The sequence below is a fragment of the Pristis pectinata genome, chromosome 23 (genome assembly GCF_009764475.1).
Source record: "Pristis pectinata isolate sPriPec2 chromosome 23, sPriPec2.1.pri, whole genome shotgun sequence".
NCBI classification, from domain to species: Eukaryota; Metazoa; Chordata; class Chondrichthyes; order Rhinopristiformes; family Pristidae; genus Pristis; species Pristis pectinata.
In genome coordinates, this window is record NC_067427.1 from 28669318 (window position 1) to 28685871 (window position 16554).

General features: G+C 44.7%; 1 protein-coding gene across 1 annotated transcript in view; it reads left to right on the top strand.

Moving 5' to 3' along the window:
• slc31a1 (solute carrier family 31 member 1) overlaps positions 1-13517 on the top strand; it is a 34045-nt gene extending 20528 nt beyond the window's left edge. The window contains 5 exon segments of the mRNA XM_052037251.1: positions 4489-4647; positions 6076-6148; positions 8858-8902; positions 8905-9013; positions 9672-13517. Coding sequence (XP_051893211.1) covers positions 4489-4647; positions 6076-6148; positions 8858-8902; positions 8905-9013; positions 9672-9873 — 588 coding nt within the window. The 3' untranslated portion in view covers positions 9874-13517.
• Positions 13518-16554: the final 3037 nt, after the last annotated feature.

Consider the following 16554-nt stretch of genomic DNA (forward strand, 5'->3'; position numbering starts at 1 on the left):
TTGCGCAGGCCATGCCAGATGAACTTGCTGGCGACCAGCCGGACAGTGGATCTGATGGACGGGTGCGCCAACTCATGTATCGAATCGAAAACGCGTTTCCGCCAGGCTGCAGGAACTATAGAGCGGGGTTGACCTGCTGCGATGTCGCAAAGGAGGGTCTGCTGACCAGGACCAACCAAGAAATCTTGGAGCTGCAGGCCCGAGATTGCGGTTTTGTAGCTGGGCAGTTCGTCGTCGGCTTGCTGTGCAGCAGCCAGGGCCTTGTAGTCGATACCCATGGACAAGCTGTGGATGGTCGGTCTGGAAAGTGCGTCAGCAACGACATTGTCCTTCCCAGAGACATGTTGGACGTCCGTTGTGAATTCGGAAATATAGGACAAATGTCTCTGCTGACGAGCTGACCAGGGATCAGAGGCTTTGGAGAAGGCGAAGGACAAAGGCTTATGGTCGGTGAAGGCGGTGAAAGGCCTGCCTTCCAAAAAGTACCGGAAATGCCGGACCGCCAGGTACAGCGCTAGAAGTTCCCGATCAAAAGCGCTGTATTTCAGCTCGGGTCATCTAAGGTGCCTGCTGAAAAATGCTAAGGGTTGCCAACTGCCTTCGATTAGTCGTTCCAGTACCCCACCAACCGCGGTGTTGGATGCGTCCACCGTGAGGGCGGTTGGGACGTCTGTCCTAGGGTGTACAAGCATCGTGGCGTTTGCTAGGGCATCCTTGGCCTTAACAAAGGCAGCCGCAGCCTCGTCGTTCCAAGCGATGTCCTTGCCCTTACCAGCCATCAGCGCGAACAAAGGGCGCAGGATATGGGCTGCTGCAGGGATGAACCGATGGTGAAAGTTGACCATCCCCAGGAATTCCTGTAGGCCTTTGACTGTGCTGGGGCGGGCAAAATGGCGGATAGCGTCCACCTTGGCAGGTAGGGGTGTTGCCCTGTCGCTGGTGATTCTGTGGCCGAGGAAATCGATAGAGTCAAGCCCGAATTGGCACTTGGCTGGGTTGATTGTGAGGCCGAAATCACAGCAACGGGAATACAGCTGGCGGAGGTGGGAAAGTTGCTCTTGGCGGTCACGGCTGGCAATTAGTATGTCATCTAAGTAAATGAACACGAAGTCCAGGTCTCGGCCTACTGCATCCATCAGCCGCTGGAAGGTCTGCGCGGTGTTCTTAAGGCCGAATGGCATTCGAAGGAATTCAAAAAGGCCAAATGGGGTGATAATTGCAGTTTTGGGGACGTCATCTGGATGGACCGGGATTTGGTGGTATCTCCGAACGAAGTCCACTTTGGAAAAGATGCGGGCCCCATGTAGGTTCGCTGCGAAGTCCTGGATGTGAGGGATGGGATAGCGGTCCGGGGTGGTGGCGTCATTCAGCCTGCGGTAGTCGCCGCAGGGCCTCCACCTGCCAGTGGCTTTGGGGACGATGTGCAGCGGGGAGGCCCAGGGGCTGTCTGACCTGCGAGTGATCCCCAGCCTCCTCCATGCGGCAGAACTCTTCCTTTGCCAGGCGGAGCTTGTCTGGAGGTAGTCGTCGAGCTCGGGCATGAAGTGGTGGCCCTGTGGTAATGATGTGGTGTTGGACCCCGTGTTTGGGCATAGAATTCATAAACTGTGGTGCCAAAACTGATGGGAATTCGGTTAGGAGCTTGGTGAACTCGTTGCCGGACAGGAAAATGGAGTCCAAGTGCGGGGCTGGTAGGCTGGTTTCTCCCAGGGGGTAGGTCTGGAAGGTTGTGGAGTGGACTAGCCGTTTCCCTCGCAGGTCGACTAACAGGTTGTGGGCCCAAAGGAAATTGGCTCCTAGGAGTGGTCGGGCGACGGTGGCAAGGGTGAAGGTCCAGGTGAAACGGCTGCCGCCAAATTGTAACTGAAGTGTACGGGTACCAAAAGTCCATATCGTTGTGCCGTTTGCGGCATTGAGTACCGGACCTTGTTGCCTGTTACGAGTGTCGCGGCTGGTTGGGGGCAAAATACTGACCTCTGCTCCGGTATCGACGAGGAAACGCCACCCGGACTGCTTGTCCCGAACGAATAGGAGGCTTTGTCGGTGGCCAGCCGCCGTAGCTGTTAGCGGCGGCTGGTGCTGGCGTTTCCCTAACTTGCAGGGTGGGCGGCATCGACGGGCCTCCGCGCCCCACCTCTGATGGTAGAAACACAGTTGGTTGGCTGTGTCGTCGTCCGTGTTTCTGGGGTGTGGTCACCCGGTTGCTGGGACTGGTTCAGGCGGGCGTTGGGCTCGCGGCCTGACGATTTGGCCGACGGACGAACTGCGCTCGCATTTGACCTTCCACAGGACGTCTGCCCGGGCAGCCACCTCACGTGGGTTGCTGAAATCAGCATCGGCCAACAGCAGGTGAATGTCATCGGGTAGTCATTTGAGGAAGGCCTGTTCGAACATTAGGCAGGGCTTGTGCCCCTCGGCCAATGCCAGCATCTCATTCATCAGCGCAGATGGGGATCTGTCCCCCAGGCCATCGAGATGAAGCAGGTGGGTGGCGTGCTCACGACGGGAGAGGCCGAAGGTCCGAATCAGAAGGTCTTTGAAAGCCGGGTACTTATGTTCCTCCGGAGGGGACTGGATGAAATCACTGACCTGGGCGGCTGTCTCCTGGTCCAGAGAGCTGACCACATGGTAGTACTTTGTGGAGTCGGAGGTGATCCGCCGAAGGTGGAATTGCGCTTCGGCCTGGTGAAACCAGATGCTGGGACGAAGCGTCCTGAAGGTGGGCAGCTTGAGTGCCACTGCGTTGAATGCTGCGTTGCCGTCCATTGTGCAGGTCCAAAATCCGTTTGGACCGTCGGGGTCACCAATGTAGCGATCGCTACCGCGGAATGAACACAAGACGCGAGTCGTAGAGTTTCAGAACAGAACTGGTTTATTTTCCTGCCTTGCGTGGGCCTTTTAAGGGAGACTGTTCCCGCCCAATGCAACAGGCAATGACGTATATGCTACGTCATCAAGTCTTTACCGCACGCGGGTACTCCCCGTCGCTCGGGGAAGACGAAGGCCTGCCGCCATCTTGGGCCTCGCCGCTCCGACGCCGTGCAACCCAACTGCTGAGCCGGTTCACTTACCCGGACGGTGAGTTGCTACCCTAATCAAATAACAAGTTTTTAGAGTTAATCATACCAGCATTGTTTGGGGGATAGAGGTTCTTGCCTCCAATGAAAGGAAATGAAGTGTGGGTTCATGAGGTCAGTAAATCAACTTGCCTCAAGACATAGTATAAGGTTCATAGTTTTGAAAAGTCTACAGGAATGAGTTTACAGGCAGCTCTTTGTCTGTTGTCCCTGATGTAGTAAGTCTGTTGATCAAATTGATGCACGTTAATAGATGTTGTAAGGTGAAACTTGGTTCAGCTGTGCTACTTCAGTACTGTAGAGGGTTCAATCAAATTCTGCCCCTCTGTGTCTGTTGTAAAATGTCCCTGCCCCTCACTTTATAACATGACCCTTCCTATATTCTGGTGAATTCCGTCTCCACATCTCTCTTCTAGCCGCTGAATTACAAGAATGATTTTTTTTTCTGTCCATTCTGGTTTCTGAGGATCATGGGTGTTGTTGACCTTTTATTCTGCATCCATGATTGTCCCTGATTAGGTGGTGGTCTGCAACCTCCTTAGATTGGTTTATTGTTGTCACGTGTACCAAAGTACAGTGAAAAACTTGTCTTGCATATCGTTCATACAGATCAATTCATTACACAGTTTATCGAGGTAGTAGAAGGTAAAACGATAACAGAATGCAGAATAAAGTGTAACAGCTACAGTCCAGCTGTACAGATGAATTGCTGTAGTCCAGCTGTACAGATGACCACAGAAGAACTGCTGTAGTCCATCTGGTGATGGTACTTCCTTTAGCCTCCCTTAACGCCATGCATTGTCACCTACTGTTTTTGTGCCAAACATGGTCTCACTCTCTGCATTTGGAACAGGGTTGTTTGATCCACATTTGGATCAAGACTGCGATGAAGCCAAGAGTTAAGTGGTCTTAATTTAACCAGAAATGGGTATAAGTGAGAAGGCTGTTGGTGAGTGTGTGCTGCCTGGTAGCACTGGTGATGACATCTTCCATCACATTGCAGCTAATTGGTGGGAGACTTGTGGTGCTGTTGCTATTATAGAACAGTTTGGGTAGGGTTCTGGAACACATCTGGTTAGTTGATCTCTCTTTTCTAAGGAAATGCATTGTGTGTATAACCAAACACTAATACATAACTGAAGGTGCAGCCAGCCTGTGCAGTGTAAAACAATAGTGGTGTTTCTGTAAGAACTGTATTGGAAACAGTTGAAACACTTGGTCAGTTCCTTTTTTTTAATATTCTGGTGAATAACCTGTCTGCAGTCAATTTGGAGCATAACTGACCTGTCCCCCTTTTACCCTCCCACCCCACCTCACCTCATTTTCTTATTGTGTTTTCAATTTCTTATTGTATTTGGAGTGTGCATATTGTCTATGGGAAAGATGTAATATTGTGTACTTCCTTTCTCAGGTATTCACGGAGAGTCTCACACTCGTTTTCTCCACCCTTGAAATGAATGAGTCGATGGATCACAGCTTCAGTCATGACAACATGCACATGGCCTCTGATGGCCATGTGCACAGCTCAACACCTGTACCAGGGCATAACCACGGTTCTGGTGGGATGATGGTAAGGATTCCGTCTGATTTTGTTTTAACCAAGGGGTCTGCATTAAATATTTCCCTTGGCTGAAACAGCAAGATGGCAGGATTGGGATTCCACAAGGGTTTAGTGTCATAGAGTTGTAAAGGGTGGAGCCAGGCCTTTCAGCCCAACTTCTCCATGCCAACCAAGCTGTCAGTCTGAGTTAGTCCCATTTGCGTGCATCTGGCATACATCCTTCTAAAACTTTTCCATCCATCTACCTGTCTAAATGTCTTTCAAACGTTTGTAATTGTAGCTGCCTCTACAGCTTCCTCTCACAGCTCTCACTCTCTGTGTGAAAAAGTTTCTCCTCTAGTTCCTTTTAAATCTTTTAAATTTATGCCCTCTAGTTTTAGACTCCCTGGTGCTAGGGAAAAGATGTGACCATCCACTTTATCTACCCCCCTCCTGATTTTATCTACCTCTATAAGGTTGCCCCATATCTTCCTATGCTCCAGGGGGAAAAGTCCCAGCCTCTTGTAACTCAAGCCCCGTCTTATATGGGCATTTGCCAAATTGCCTTATCCCTGTCTTACATGGGCAATTTCCCATTTTTAATCAGTGACTCCCTAGTTCCATATTGTCCCACAGAAGGCGTATTCTCTATATCCACCCTGTCTACAACCCTCAACATCTTTTACGTTTTAATCAAGTCACCTCACTCTTTTAAACTCTATCAGATACAAGCCTACCTGTTCTGGCCTTGTAAGATAACTAACACACTCTAGTAAACCTTCTCTGAATTGCTTCCAACATATTTACATCCTTCCTTTAAATAAGGAGCCCAGTACTGTACACAGCACTCCAGATGTGATTCACCAATGCCCTACATCACCACCCTACTTTTAGATTCAATGCCCTTTACAAGTAACAATAACATTCTTGTTAGGTTTCCTAATTGCTGTATCTACATACTAATGTTTTGCAAATTGTGCATTAGGACACCCAGATACCTTTGCATCTTGGAGCTCCATGATTTCTCATCATTTAGATGAGAAATGCGTTTCCACTTTTCCTACCAAAATGGATAATTTCACACTCCCCACAAATTGTATGAGATGTGGGCTGTTCATTTCCATCTGTGTGCATTGGTGTTTATCATCCCCATGAACAGCAGCCGTATTCCCATGTTACTGGTTAGTTCCCACATCTATTTGTTCCTCTTCAGTCACTTTTTCTGACCTGTTCTGAAATGGTCATTACTTCAGTTACAACCACTTTGCCTGACAACCCTCTGATTATTGATTTCTTCTGCTCTTTGACCGAAACTTTGAAAGTACTGCACAAACATTAAGCTTCAATGTGATCTATCAAGCTTGGGGAACTGTTTGTGATAAGTACAATGAGACTTTTTGGCTGGTGTTTGTGATCACTGTGTAATAAGAGTCTAATTCTGCAATTGTTTACCCCTAGCAAATGACATTCTACTTTGGGTACAAAGGTGTGGAGCTACTCTTCCCTGGGCTGCTGATCAATTCGATTGGAGGTGAGTGCTGAGCTCAGATGACCTGGAGTTTGAACAATAACCACATCCATTTATGTTATGCCTGTAATGTAGAAGAATGTCCAAGGTGCCCTTATGGGTGATAAGCATCAAACATTTGAAATGTAGCCGCATAGAGGTAGTCAGGTAGAAAGGGATAATTTTAAAGGAGCTTCTTAAATGAGGAATAGGTGCCAGATTTTAGGAATTCTGGAGCTTGGGGTTCAAGCAATGGTATCTTATGGGAGAGGTGGTTACAGAGATGGAAAAGGTTGTGGCCATTCAAGAAAATTAAACGCCAAGATGTCATATTTAATTTTGAGGTTTTGACAGACATGGAAGCCTAAATTGATGAAATTTTCCAAAGGAAAGGGAACCTAAAACTAGAGGGCACAGGTTTAAGGTGGGAGGAGAGAAACTTAAAGGAGACTTAAGGAGTAAATACGGAGTGCTTTGGTTATCTGGAATGAGCTGCCAGAGGAAGTGGAGGGGCAGATATAGTTACAATGTTTAAAAGGCATTTGGACAGGTACTTGGATGGGAAAGGCATAGAAGGACACTGGCCTAATGCAGGCAAATGGGACTGGTATAGATGGGCATTGTGGTTGGCATGAATGAGGTGGACCAAAATGGCTCATTTCTGTGCTATATGATTCTATGGCATGTAGGATAGGTGTGGTTTCCGGTAATACCTATGGGATCTGTATTGTCCAAAGCATGCAGGGATGTAGTGAATTTTTAGTCACAGGCACACAACATGGTTTTACAAATGTTATAGGCTCAGTTGAGTCTGTTTATGAGAGGCTGTGGCCTGTAGACTTTACCATTTTCTTAATGATCTCTTCTCAGACTGAATTGAGGAGCTACCAGGAAAACTTTTACTTGATCATTTATATAGTGTAGGTTCCTCAGCCAATGAATAACTCAGTAAGTATAGAACAACCCAGCTGGACCCAAGATGTTCAAGATCAATGTGATCTGTAGACAGACTTCAGTAGCCTGGTAATATTGCCACCACTCTCATCACTAAATGAGAAGGGGCTGGGTTTAAGTTCCATTTCAATATCCAGATTGACACTCCAGTGAAAAACCGAGGGAGTGTGCACCCAGGGAGGTGTCTAAGTTTGGATGAGACCTTAAACTGAGGCCCTTTCTCACTTGGAGTTTCCCTCTGTTTTGGCCAATCTTTGTCTGTTAACCAGAATCACTAAGCCAGATCATCTGCTAGTTATCCCTCTGTGCAAACTTGTACAAGCCGTGTATAAATTGGCAGGAGTATTTCCTGAATTGCAACACTGACTCGTTTCGGAAACACTTTGTTTGTGGCCAAGTGAATGGGATGTCCTGAAGTTGTAAACTGAGCTGACTTTGTTAATGGAAAGGGGTAGAGGACAGTGACATCTTATTAATGAGGTCATCACTTACAAGGTCAGCATTTATTGACCATCCCCAAAAGCACTTGAGTAAGTGCTGTGCTGCCTTGAACAACTCATCCTTTGGGCGAATGTACCCCCAGAGTGCTTTCATGTAGGAAATTCTAGGAGTTCTGGATAGCTGTGGTGAAACCTGTTAATTAACTGATGTAAAGTTGAGGTTTGACCTTTGAATTTAAAAGCTTCAGGAAATATTCTATTGCTTTTGAAAATGGCCATTTAATCAAATGTTTTTTTTTAGCTCCCTGCAATCTCTACCCTGCTGCATATTTAACTTCAAACTTTAAAAAAATAAATGTCCATATACTGCATTCTTTATTTCCATTGGTCTACACGGAGGAGATAAACATTTTGTTTGGCAACTGGCTAAATGTAGTCTAAAAAAGAACTCTTCATTCTTGGTTTAATGTTACATCTAAAAAATGGCAGCTTTGTGCAGCAGTCCCTTGATCTCGTCTTTTCTGAGGTGACCCTTGTCTCCACTCTAGCTCTGTGGATTCTGATGAGGCCAATGTGGCACCTGGAGTGTCTGCCACAGCTGCAGCAAGAGACACTTGACGCAGTGGATGGATAGTTTGGGAGGTTGTTTGCTCCTTCAGCTGTTTATGCTGGGCTTTTGTATGTTCCTAACAAAGGGGCTCGAGGTTGTGGCATCGCAAATGCTTCTTCTCCATTTTCAGCGAGTCATAGGTCGAGGATGCACGGAGGGGAGGGTAAACATTTCCAAGGAGACTTTGAGAAAATCCTTGAATCTTTTCTTCTCCTCCCCTAGTAATCTCTTTCCTTGACACAGCTGGGAGTAGAGTGCCTGTTTCGGGCATGCGAACAACATGGCTTGCTCAACGTAGCTGACTGAGTGTAATTATGATCTCAAAGCTGGGACTGTTGACCTGGGAGAGGACACTGACACTGCTTGGCTTATCCTTCCGGTGGATTTGGAGCATTTTACACAATTTGCTTATATCACTCCAGTGCTTTGAGGTGGATTCTGTCGGTAGTCCATGTCTTGGAGTGTAGAAAAGGGTACGGATCGCTTCTGCCTGGTAAACTGAGCTTTGTGCCGAGTTAGATATCATGATCTTCAAGCACCTGTTTGACCCCCAAATGCTGTGATGGTGCAGTGAAAATGAAATGTGCTTGCTTCCCCTTCTTATTTCCCTCCCCTCCCAATCCACCTATCTACCTGTGGTTCTGTCCCATGCCTGTTCGCTAAATAATTCTAAACTGTAGGATTTGTATATTTCTTTCTTTTACCTTCCCTTCTGCAGGGATGGTTGAGCCTGTGTGGTTGTCTTCCTGTTTGCAGTAATTTATGAGGGGCTGAAATCAGTCGAGAATGTTTGCTTCGGAAATCGCAGGTTAATGTTCGTTATAACTCTATGCCTGTTCCTGGACCAAACGGACAATATTGATGGAAACGCACAAAACTGTTTGGGTAAGTGAGGGAAATCATCTGTCTGACCTGAACAGGCTGAAATCCGTGGTTTGTAAATGTAAATAATGTTTTTTTAAAATTTTTATTTACAGCATGGTAACAGGCCCTTCCGGCCCAACGAGTCCACGCCGCCCATTTTAAACCCCAAATTAACCTACCCGTACATTTTATTTTAGAATGTGGGAGGAAACCGGAGCACCCGGCGGAAACCCACGCAGACACGGGAGAACGTACAAACTCCTTACAGACAGCGACGGGAATTGAACCCCGATCTCTGGCGCTGTAATAGCGTCGTGCTAACTGCTACGCTACCGTGTCGCCCCTTAATGGAGAATTATGGCTGATACCTTCTGCAGCCGTAGAAAGATCCAGGACAGTGAACATAGAGTGTTGATGTTAAGGAGCCGACATCATTAAATGGAATATTGATAAAATATAGCAATATAACCTGGGTGACTTCCCTGATGTTCTATAAACTCATTTTGCTGCAATTAGAAAACTGATATGGGATGAAGTTGGTGGAGTAACAACTTTTCGGAATCATTGCACCTACGGAAGCAGTGACCAGTACCTTCCAAATGTTCCCACAAGTCTGTCACTCACCCAGTGTCCCACACACAGCCATGTTATTCACTAACTCTACTTTTTATGCTTGCAGACAGCAGATGTTCAGCATTCCCCACCTCATCCAGACTGGACTGCACGTCATACAAGTGGTCATCAGTTACTTCCTCATGCTGGTCTTCATGACCTATAATGGTTACCTCTGCATCGCTGTGGCATTGGGCGCAGGTGCTGGATATTTTCTCTTTAGTTGGAAGAAAGCAGTGGTGGTCGACATTACAGAACACTGCCATTAACACCAACTAGCGGTGGGCAATCCTAATGAATTAATGTCCTCACTACTATAATCTAAGTAAAAGGCAGACACACACACCCACACACACACCCACACATTCTTCTGTGTGTGTTCAGACTCCAGTTTAAAGACTCTTGCTTTAATTTTTGTTTCCTGCCTCAATTACTGTCAGGGAATGGTGGCCATTTTCCTTCTTGCAGCCTGATGCATGATGTATTGGTGCTGAGGCAACCGCAAAGAGTGAAGCATGAGAGCAAATTAAAACCACGAGTCATTGCTTTATCTGGAGTCGCTTGTTATGATACTATCTTCCTTCATCAGATTTTGTAAAATTCTCATCAAATTATTTGGATTGGATTCCGGTGTTGACTATCAATGCCTTAATCCCATTGATTATAATTAGAAATAGTTACCTCAAATGTACATTTTTTGTTGATGTGAGGATCAGCATAAAGACAAAATGGCCCATGGCTTGGTCAACAATCTCTCTCTGTCTCCCCTCTTTTCCTCCCCGCTACCCCCCCCCCCCCCACCCGTGCCTGCTCCCCCCAAATGCTCTCAGGACCAAGACTTCACAATTATTGATGGTCATGTAATAATTGGTGATTTTTGTAAAACTTTTGATCATTTCATCCGTAAAATATAGAAGGAATTTTTATTTGTTTGGATTAAGTCATGGGTATCTGATTTTTTTGATCAAGATTTTTCAATTTTTAAACCTAAACCAAGAAACACATCTGTATTGTTTGCATCTCTATCCTCCAACCACCACGCCAGCCCTGTGTAATCCTCTGCTCTTAAGATATCCTTGGTTCATGAAATGTTTTGTACTTGTGCTGATGGAATTATATTATTTTTAAACTTGTGTATTGATTCCAGATGGATGTGTGGAATCACCTGGTACTTATGGTAGGAATTTTCTTCCTTATTGGCACAGAGAGAATTTATATTATTGTCAATTGGAGGACTGGGAGACTCCTTTTAATTTTCTCAGATGCTGCTGAGTCTGCACAGGCACAGTACAAATAAACCTGCCTGGGACCAATAGGAATAAACATAAGGACCTCCTGAATTTATTTTTTAAATGTTCTTTTTTAATCAGATGGTGACTACCATTAGGTTTGACCAGTTATATTACTTTAAATAATTGGTCTGCATTATGGGAAGGATCATCAAGTCCATAAGGCTAAAACAGAAAAGTAAACGCTAGAGATGCTCAGGCGGCATCTGTTGAGAGAGAAACCGAGTTAACATTTCAGGTCTATAACCATTTATCAGAAACATTTGCTAATGAAATTGTCAGCTCCATTGAAGGTAATTGACCTGACATGTTAAATGATTCTCTCTCCTCCGATGCCTGACCTGCTGATCTCCAGTATTTTACTTGGATTTCAGTATTTGCAATTCTTTATCTTTTTTTTCCTTAATGTTACTTGCCCTGTTTCAGTTCTGTATGACACAGAAAACATTTCTTGATCCCTTCACATATTCACTTGAATTAGAAAACTATCTGTAAAGGAGCCACGAGGAGTTGTGCTGTGGTGCCACTAAATTAAATGGGTAGCTTCCTGTTTCAAATAATTGGACTGAAGTTTCACACACTAGATAATCCTGTCGTATCTTGAGCAGTTGAGCTTGCAGACTGTTCCATCATGAGAGACGTTACAGCCAGATTAGAATGTTGCCTTCATTCTGTATCTTCCACCAGGTTAGTGGGTTGCTTGGCTTCTCTCCCAGCCCCACCCTGACCTTTTTTAGTCTTGCAGTGGTGAATGCGGTACACCAACATAACTCCTGCAGAGATCACTTTTCTCTATGGTTGAATGAGACATCAGCCAAAGTGCTCGCTCATTGAGCCTCCATTTAGTAACAAAGACATATCCTTCCACTCAGATAGAACTTGGGGGGCTCCGTCGCTCAAGAAGTGGTAAAGAGTTGGGGAAATAAAGAACAATATTCCAGTTGATCACCAGAACTACAAAAGTCCAGACTTACTTCCCCGTCTGAGCTGCTGATTGTTCCAAGAACTGCTGTGATTAATCAGTGTATAACCAAGTTGATGATGTGTGGTGTAATCTTTGCTGGGAGTGGAGAAAATAATTGGTTCTCTAACTGCCCTGTCCCACAGACAGTTCTATTTCATAGGTTTTAAATTGTTGCATCCTGCTTGATTGTCCACTGCTCTCTCTTGTTCATATGTTGCACTTGTGTATCTCTGAATAAAATGATATATGGATCATGGCTAGTGGAATGAGGAGTGCTACAGTCATATACTTTGGTTGCAACACATATCCACTTCATGCTGATGGAGTGATTGCAGCAGGATAAGATTTTGATGTACTGTTATTGGTGAAAACTCTTGTGTAGCATTATGGTACCACTTTTGTGTTTTGACTTGAAGGTTGTTAATAAAAAAAAAATGGGGATACTGAGTGAAAAAGCCATCAGATCCATCCATGTTACCCATGGTACTTTTTTGAAACAATGTGGGAATGGAGTGGAATCTATTTCTAGTCTCAGAAAAAAAACCTTTATGTTTTTGGCTGTGTATTAGCTGAAATGCAACAAATCCTGGCTAGTTTGGTGATGACCAAGTTATACCCAGTCAATTAGTGATGGAAATACTGATTGATATTATACATCTCATTCTATAACAAGCTTTGTAAGTATAGCACAGCTACAATATTCAACAAACTGAAGAAATCAATTTGTATTATATCCTCTATTTGCTCAAAATAATTCTGCCGTTATCGTGGTCATTTCTGGCAGAATCTGTTTTTGTAAATCTTGACATATCAAGCACCTCCTGATTGGCTAACGGAGTGGTTTGCGCAGATAGAACGGTTCACAATTGTCCAACCTGCAGCTAGTGACCATGATGTGCAGGCTGCAGATTTGTGTCGCAGTTCACAATAACCTTCAAGCTAGTCAGTGGAGAGTAATAGAACTGGATCGAGGTGCATGCTTATCTGACACTTTCATGAGTGATTTGAAAGAAGCGCATGCGTTCTTAAAACAAATTAATTTTTAAAAATGTAAACCTTTCCAAATGGACAAGTGGAAGGAACCTGCTGGGAACCTTTGAAGTGAAATTTGGCTCCAGACTATAGATGTTGGTCATGCACTGCTGGCTTTTGTGCAACTGGTTGCTGGATTAGATGTTGACATGTAATATATTGTGACCTTTCACATCTGTATGCCAAAAACTGGCATTGATGAAAAGTTGTTAGTAAAGGATAAACAATAAATACTTTCCTGGACAGTGAACCAAATATAGATTGTGAAAGGTCTGACTGGAAAGTACTGTACTTGTTTGTGATATTTTTTGATTTGTCAGTCTTGTTTAAGGTGCTATGCATCACCTCTTGCTGTGCTTTTCCCAAATATCCCTCTATGTTCACTTGAAGTTCAGTGCCTTTGGTATCTCCTCAAATCATGAGCGATGATCTCCACTGTTTACACCTTTCATTATGTTCCTCTGCGGTCTGGCTAGTTCACAGAAGTGCTGATGACTCTTCTGCCACTCCAACATTTTGGTGTTGCAATGTTACCTTTGTGGTGATTTCTGATAACCAGTACTTTTGAGACAATAATTTTTCCTGGAAAAATATATCATGCTTATTTTCAATAAATATTTTTAGTTTTTATTATCTTTAACTATGTCTTCAGTTTTCTCATTGACAAAGCACCTTATTCAGTAAATGTTCCAGTGTGGAACATTCTGCAACACTGACAGGTTAGACATGAAGTAAAAATTCTGACTCGTACCGATTGGTTTCCCCATTGAGACTCTAAAATTAGAACTGTGAAAAGATGTACATATGAAGTTGTGGGACTTGGACATAGCTTGCATATCACATTATAAAAGCGTTGCGTTTCCACCCCACCAAATAAGTCAGGCCTGCAACGTGCAGCAGAGTTGGGGATGAGAAACGCGTGAAGCACCAACCCCCCTCAACGAAGCATGCATGTGGTAATTGGAGAACATGGGGCTGTACCTAATACCATCACTATGGTAACTAAAACCAATCTGAATAAAGAGATCACTGGACCCTGACCAAAGGCCGGGGTGTGCAAGCAGAAAATGATTGTGCAGGAAAGTTGATGCTTTCTTTGGTCAAGTGGAGGTTTTGCCCTATTGCTAAAAATAACCTGTTTTGTAATATCAGAAAGATTGGGTATCCAGACAGCACAGGTAAAATGAACAGACCTTTTCTTTCCTTGAAGTAAATGATCAACCAAATGAATAGACTGAGTGGCTCTCTTACTCCACAACATTTGCTGTAGTCGGCAGAGTTTTCCCATTGAGTGGATACTCAATGGACCTCGAACATTGTTTGGGTGGGTATAAATACCACCTGTAAATTTGACGTAAACTTGCTGTTGCTATCTAGTGGGAAATTAGTACCTGAAATCTGAAAGATAAAATGGATTTGTGTTGAGCTGGGTAGTAGAAGTGTATGAGCTGAGGAGGTTCACAACCACAAAGCATGCTCCTGAATGGGAGCTTGAAATAAGGACCAGGGTTCTGGGTAAAGTAGCTAGGGATTCAGTGAAAGCACCAAAAATTAATAGACTGAATGACGGGGAAAAAAGAGATGGATGTGATCTGAATCAGTGCACAAAAAGTGCTGGAGGAACTCTGCAGACCATGATCCTGTGGACCAGAAAGAAAGGTGGGACAAATGACATAAAACTAACAGTAAAGAAGGCAGGAGTTACGTCAGTAAGACAATAGACATACTGCAATGAGACAACACCTGTGCAACAGACTGTCTTCCTTGAAATAAAAGAATCGGAATGCTGATTTGAAAGCTACAAGAAATGATAAACATCTGTCATATTGAAGGACTCCATAGCAGATTCAGTGGATAGTAAAATTCAGTTTGTCCAACTGCGAATGAAAGTTTGCGTGGTCAATTTCTTGCTGAGAGCATGTCTTGGGAAATGTATCTATAGTTTATCTCGAGCTGGTCACGGTCCTGCTGAGAGCTGGAAGCTATTAACCCTTTATACTCTAGTCTGTGCTGGAAGGGTTCATTTCTGAACACGTACATCTTTGTCATCCTTGTTATGCCTTTGTTTTTTAAATTATTTAAATAGTCTAAATGCATTATGGGCTCCCAACCTAAAATTTTGCTGAAGTTGCAAACTTCTGAGACTGCAGGTCTGAAAGCTAGTTTTATGGATTGGCTCCCTCCACATGAGGTTCTGTCAGGTTAGAAGGAACCACAAATTTAATTGCTTAAGGGATGTTGGTTGTAGTTTACAATGTTCTATTTGATTTATGATCCCCAGACAGATTTTGAGTTTTAAAGTCACAGCAGTGTAAAACCTGTGCTGCTTTTTGTGGAGATGCACAGAGGTTAACCCTTTCCACTGATGGCTCGTTTTTCCTGCATCCAGAGAATGGGGAAGCAGGGATAAACTCTGACAAAGCCTGCCAGTCCTCCAACCGTGACCACTCCGTTTGGTGCTCTCGATGTTGGCTCCGTTTTGTGGAACATCTACACCCTGTCGGCAGTGGCCATCCTGACCTCCTGGTTGCATGCCATTTCAACTCCCCTTCCCATTCCCACATCGATGTGTCATTTCTTGACCTTCTCCACTGCCAAGGTGAAGCCAAACACAGACTACGACACCTGGGCAGTCTACAACCCAATGGCATGAACATTGAATTTTCCAACTTCAGATAACCCACACTCCCCGTGCTCCTCTTTCCTTTTGGTTCCTTCTTCCCCCAACTGGTTCCGTCTACCTGTTAACCACACACACCTGATTCTCCCATCTCCTCCCCCAACTGCTTCCATCTACCCCTCATCCCCCTCTTACCTGGTTCTGCTTATCACCTTCCTTACTTATCTGATTCCAGCACCTGCAACTTTTTGTTTCCACATCACTTTCCAGCCTCTGTCTCTACCCTCCCCTCACTCCATCTGACCTTTTTCTTTGCTCTCTCGTCTGTCTCTGCCTATCACCCATGAGCCACTGATGCCTGGCTGCCATTTATTGCCCAGATCCCATTTCTAATGCCTTTGAGAAATGCTGGTGAGCCCACTTCTGGAACTGCTGCAGTCTTTCTGAAGGTACTCCCATAGTACAGATGGAGAGGGAGTTTTGGGATGCAGACCCTGGAGGCCTGATGTCCTGATTCTAAGTCAGGCTGGTGTGCAACTTGGAGAGGCACCTGCCGGTGGCAGTGTTCCCACTTATATGCAGCAGTAATGGTTCAACTTGGTATCGTGCCAGGCATTTCAGACTCAAACACATGGGGTGGGTCTGTTGTTGCAGATGTCAGACCGGGTAAGTATGGCTGATTTCCTCTCCTGAAGGACAACAGATGAATTTTTATGACAATCCAGTAGTTTTCATGATTGTTATTGACAAGGCCAGTTGATGGTTTTCTTCCTCCAAATTCCAAACTGGTTAAATTCCAGACCTGCAATGGTTGGACAGTTGGTCTAGGTTTCTGTGTGACTAGCCTGGTAGCTGACACAATCATCCATGACCTAGTATGACCATTCCATTCATGAGACAATTTGGGATGGACAATAGAAATGGTGGTGGTGTCCACATCTCATTAAAGTTGTTAAATTGCATTGATCAGTTGTGAACAGGGGTGTGGTATGCCTGTATGGGAGCGCACTTATTTGGACTTCATCCTTTTTGTTTCTCTTGCCAG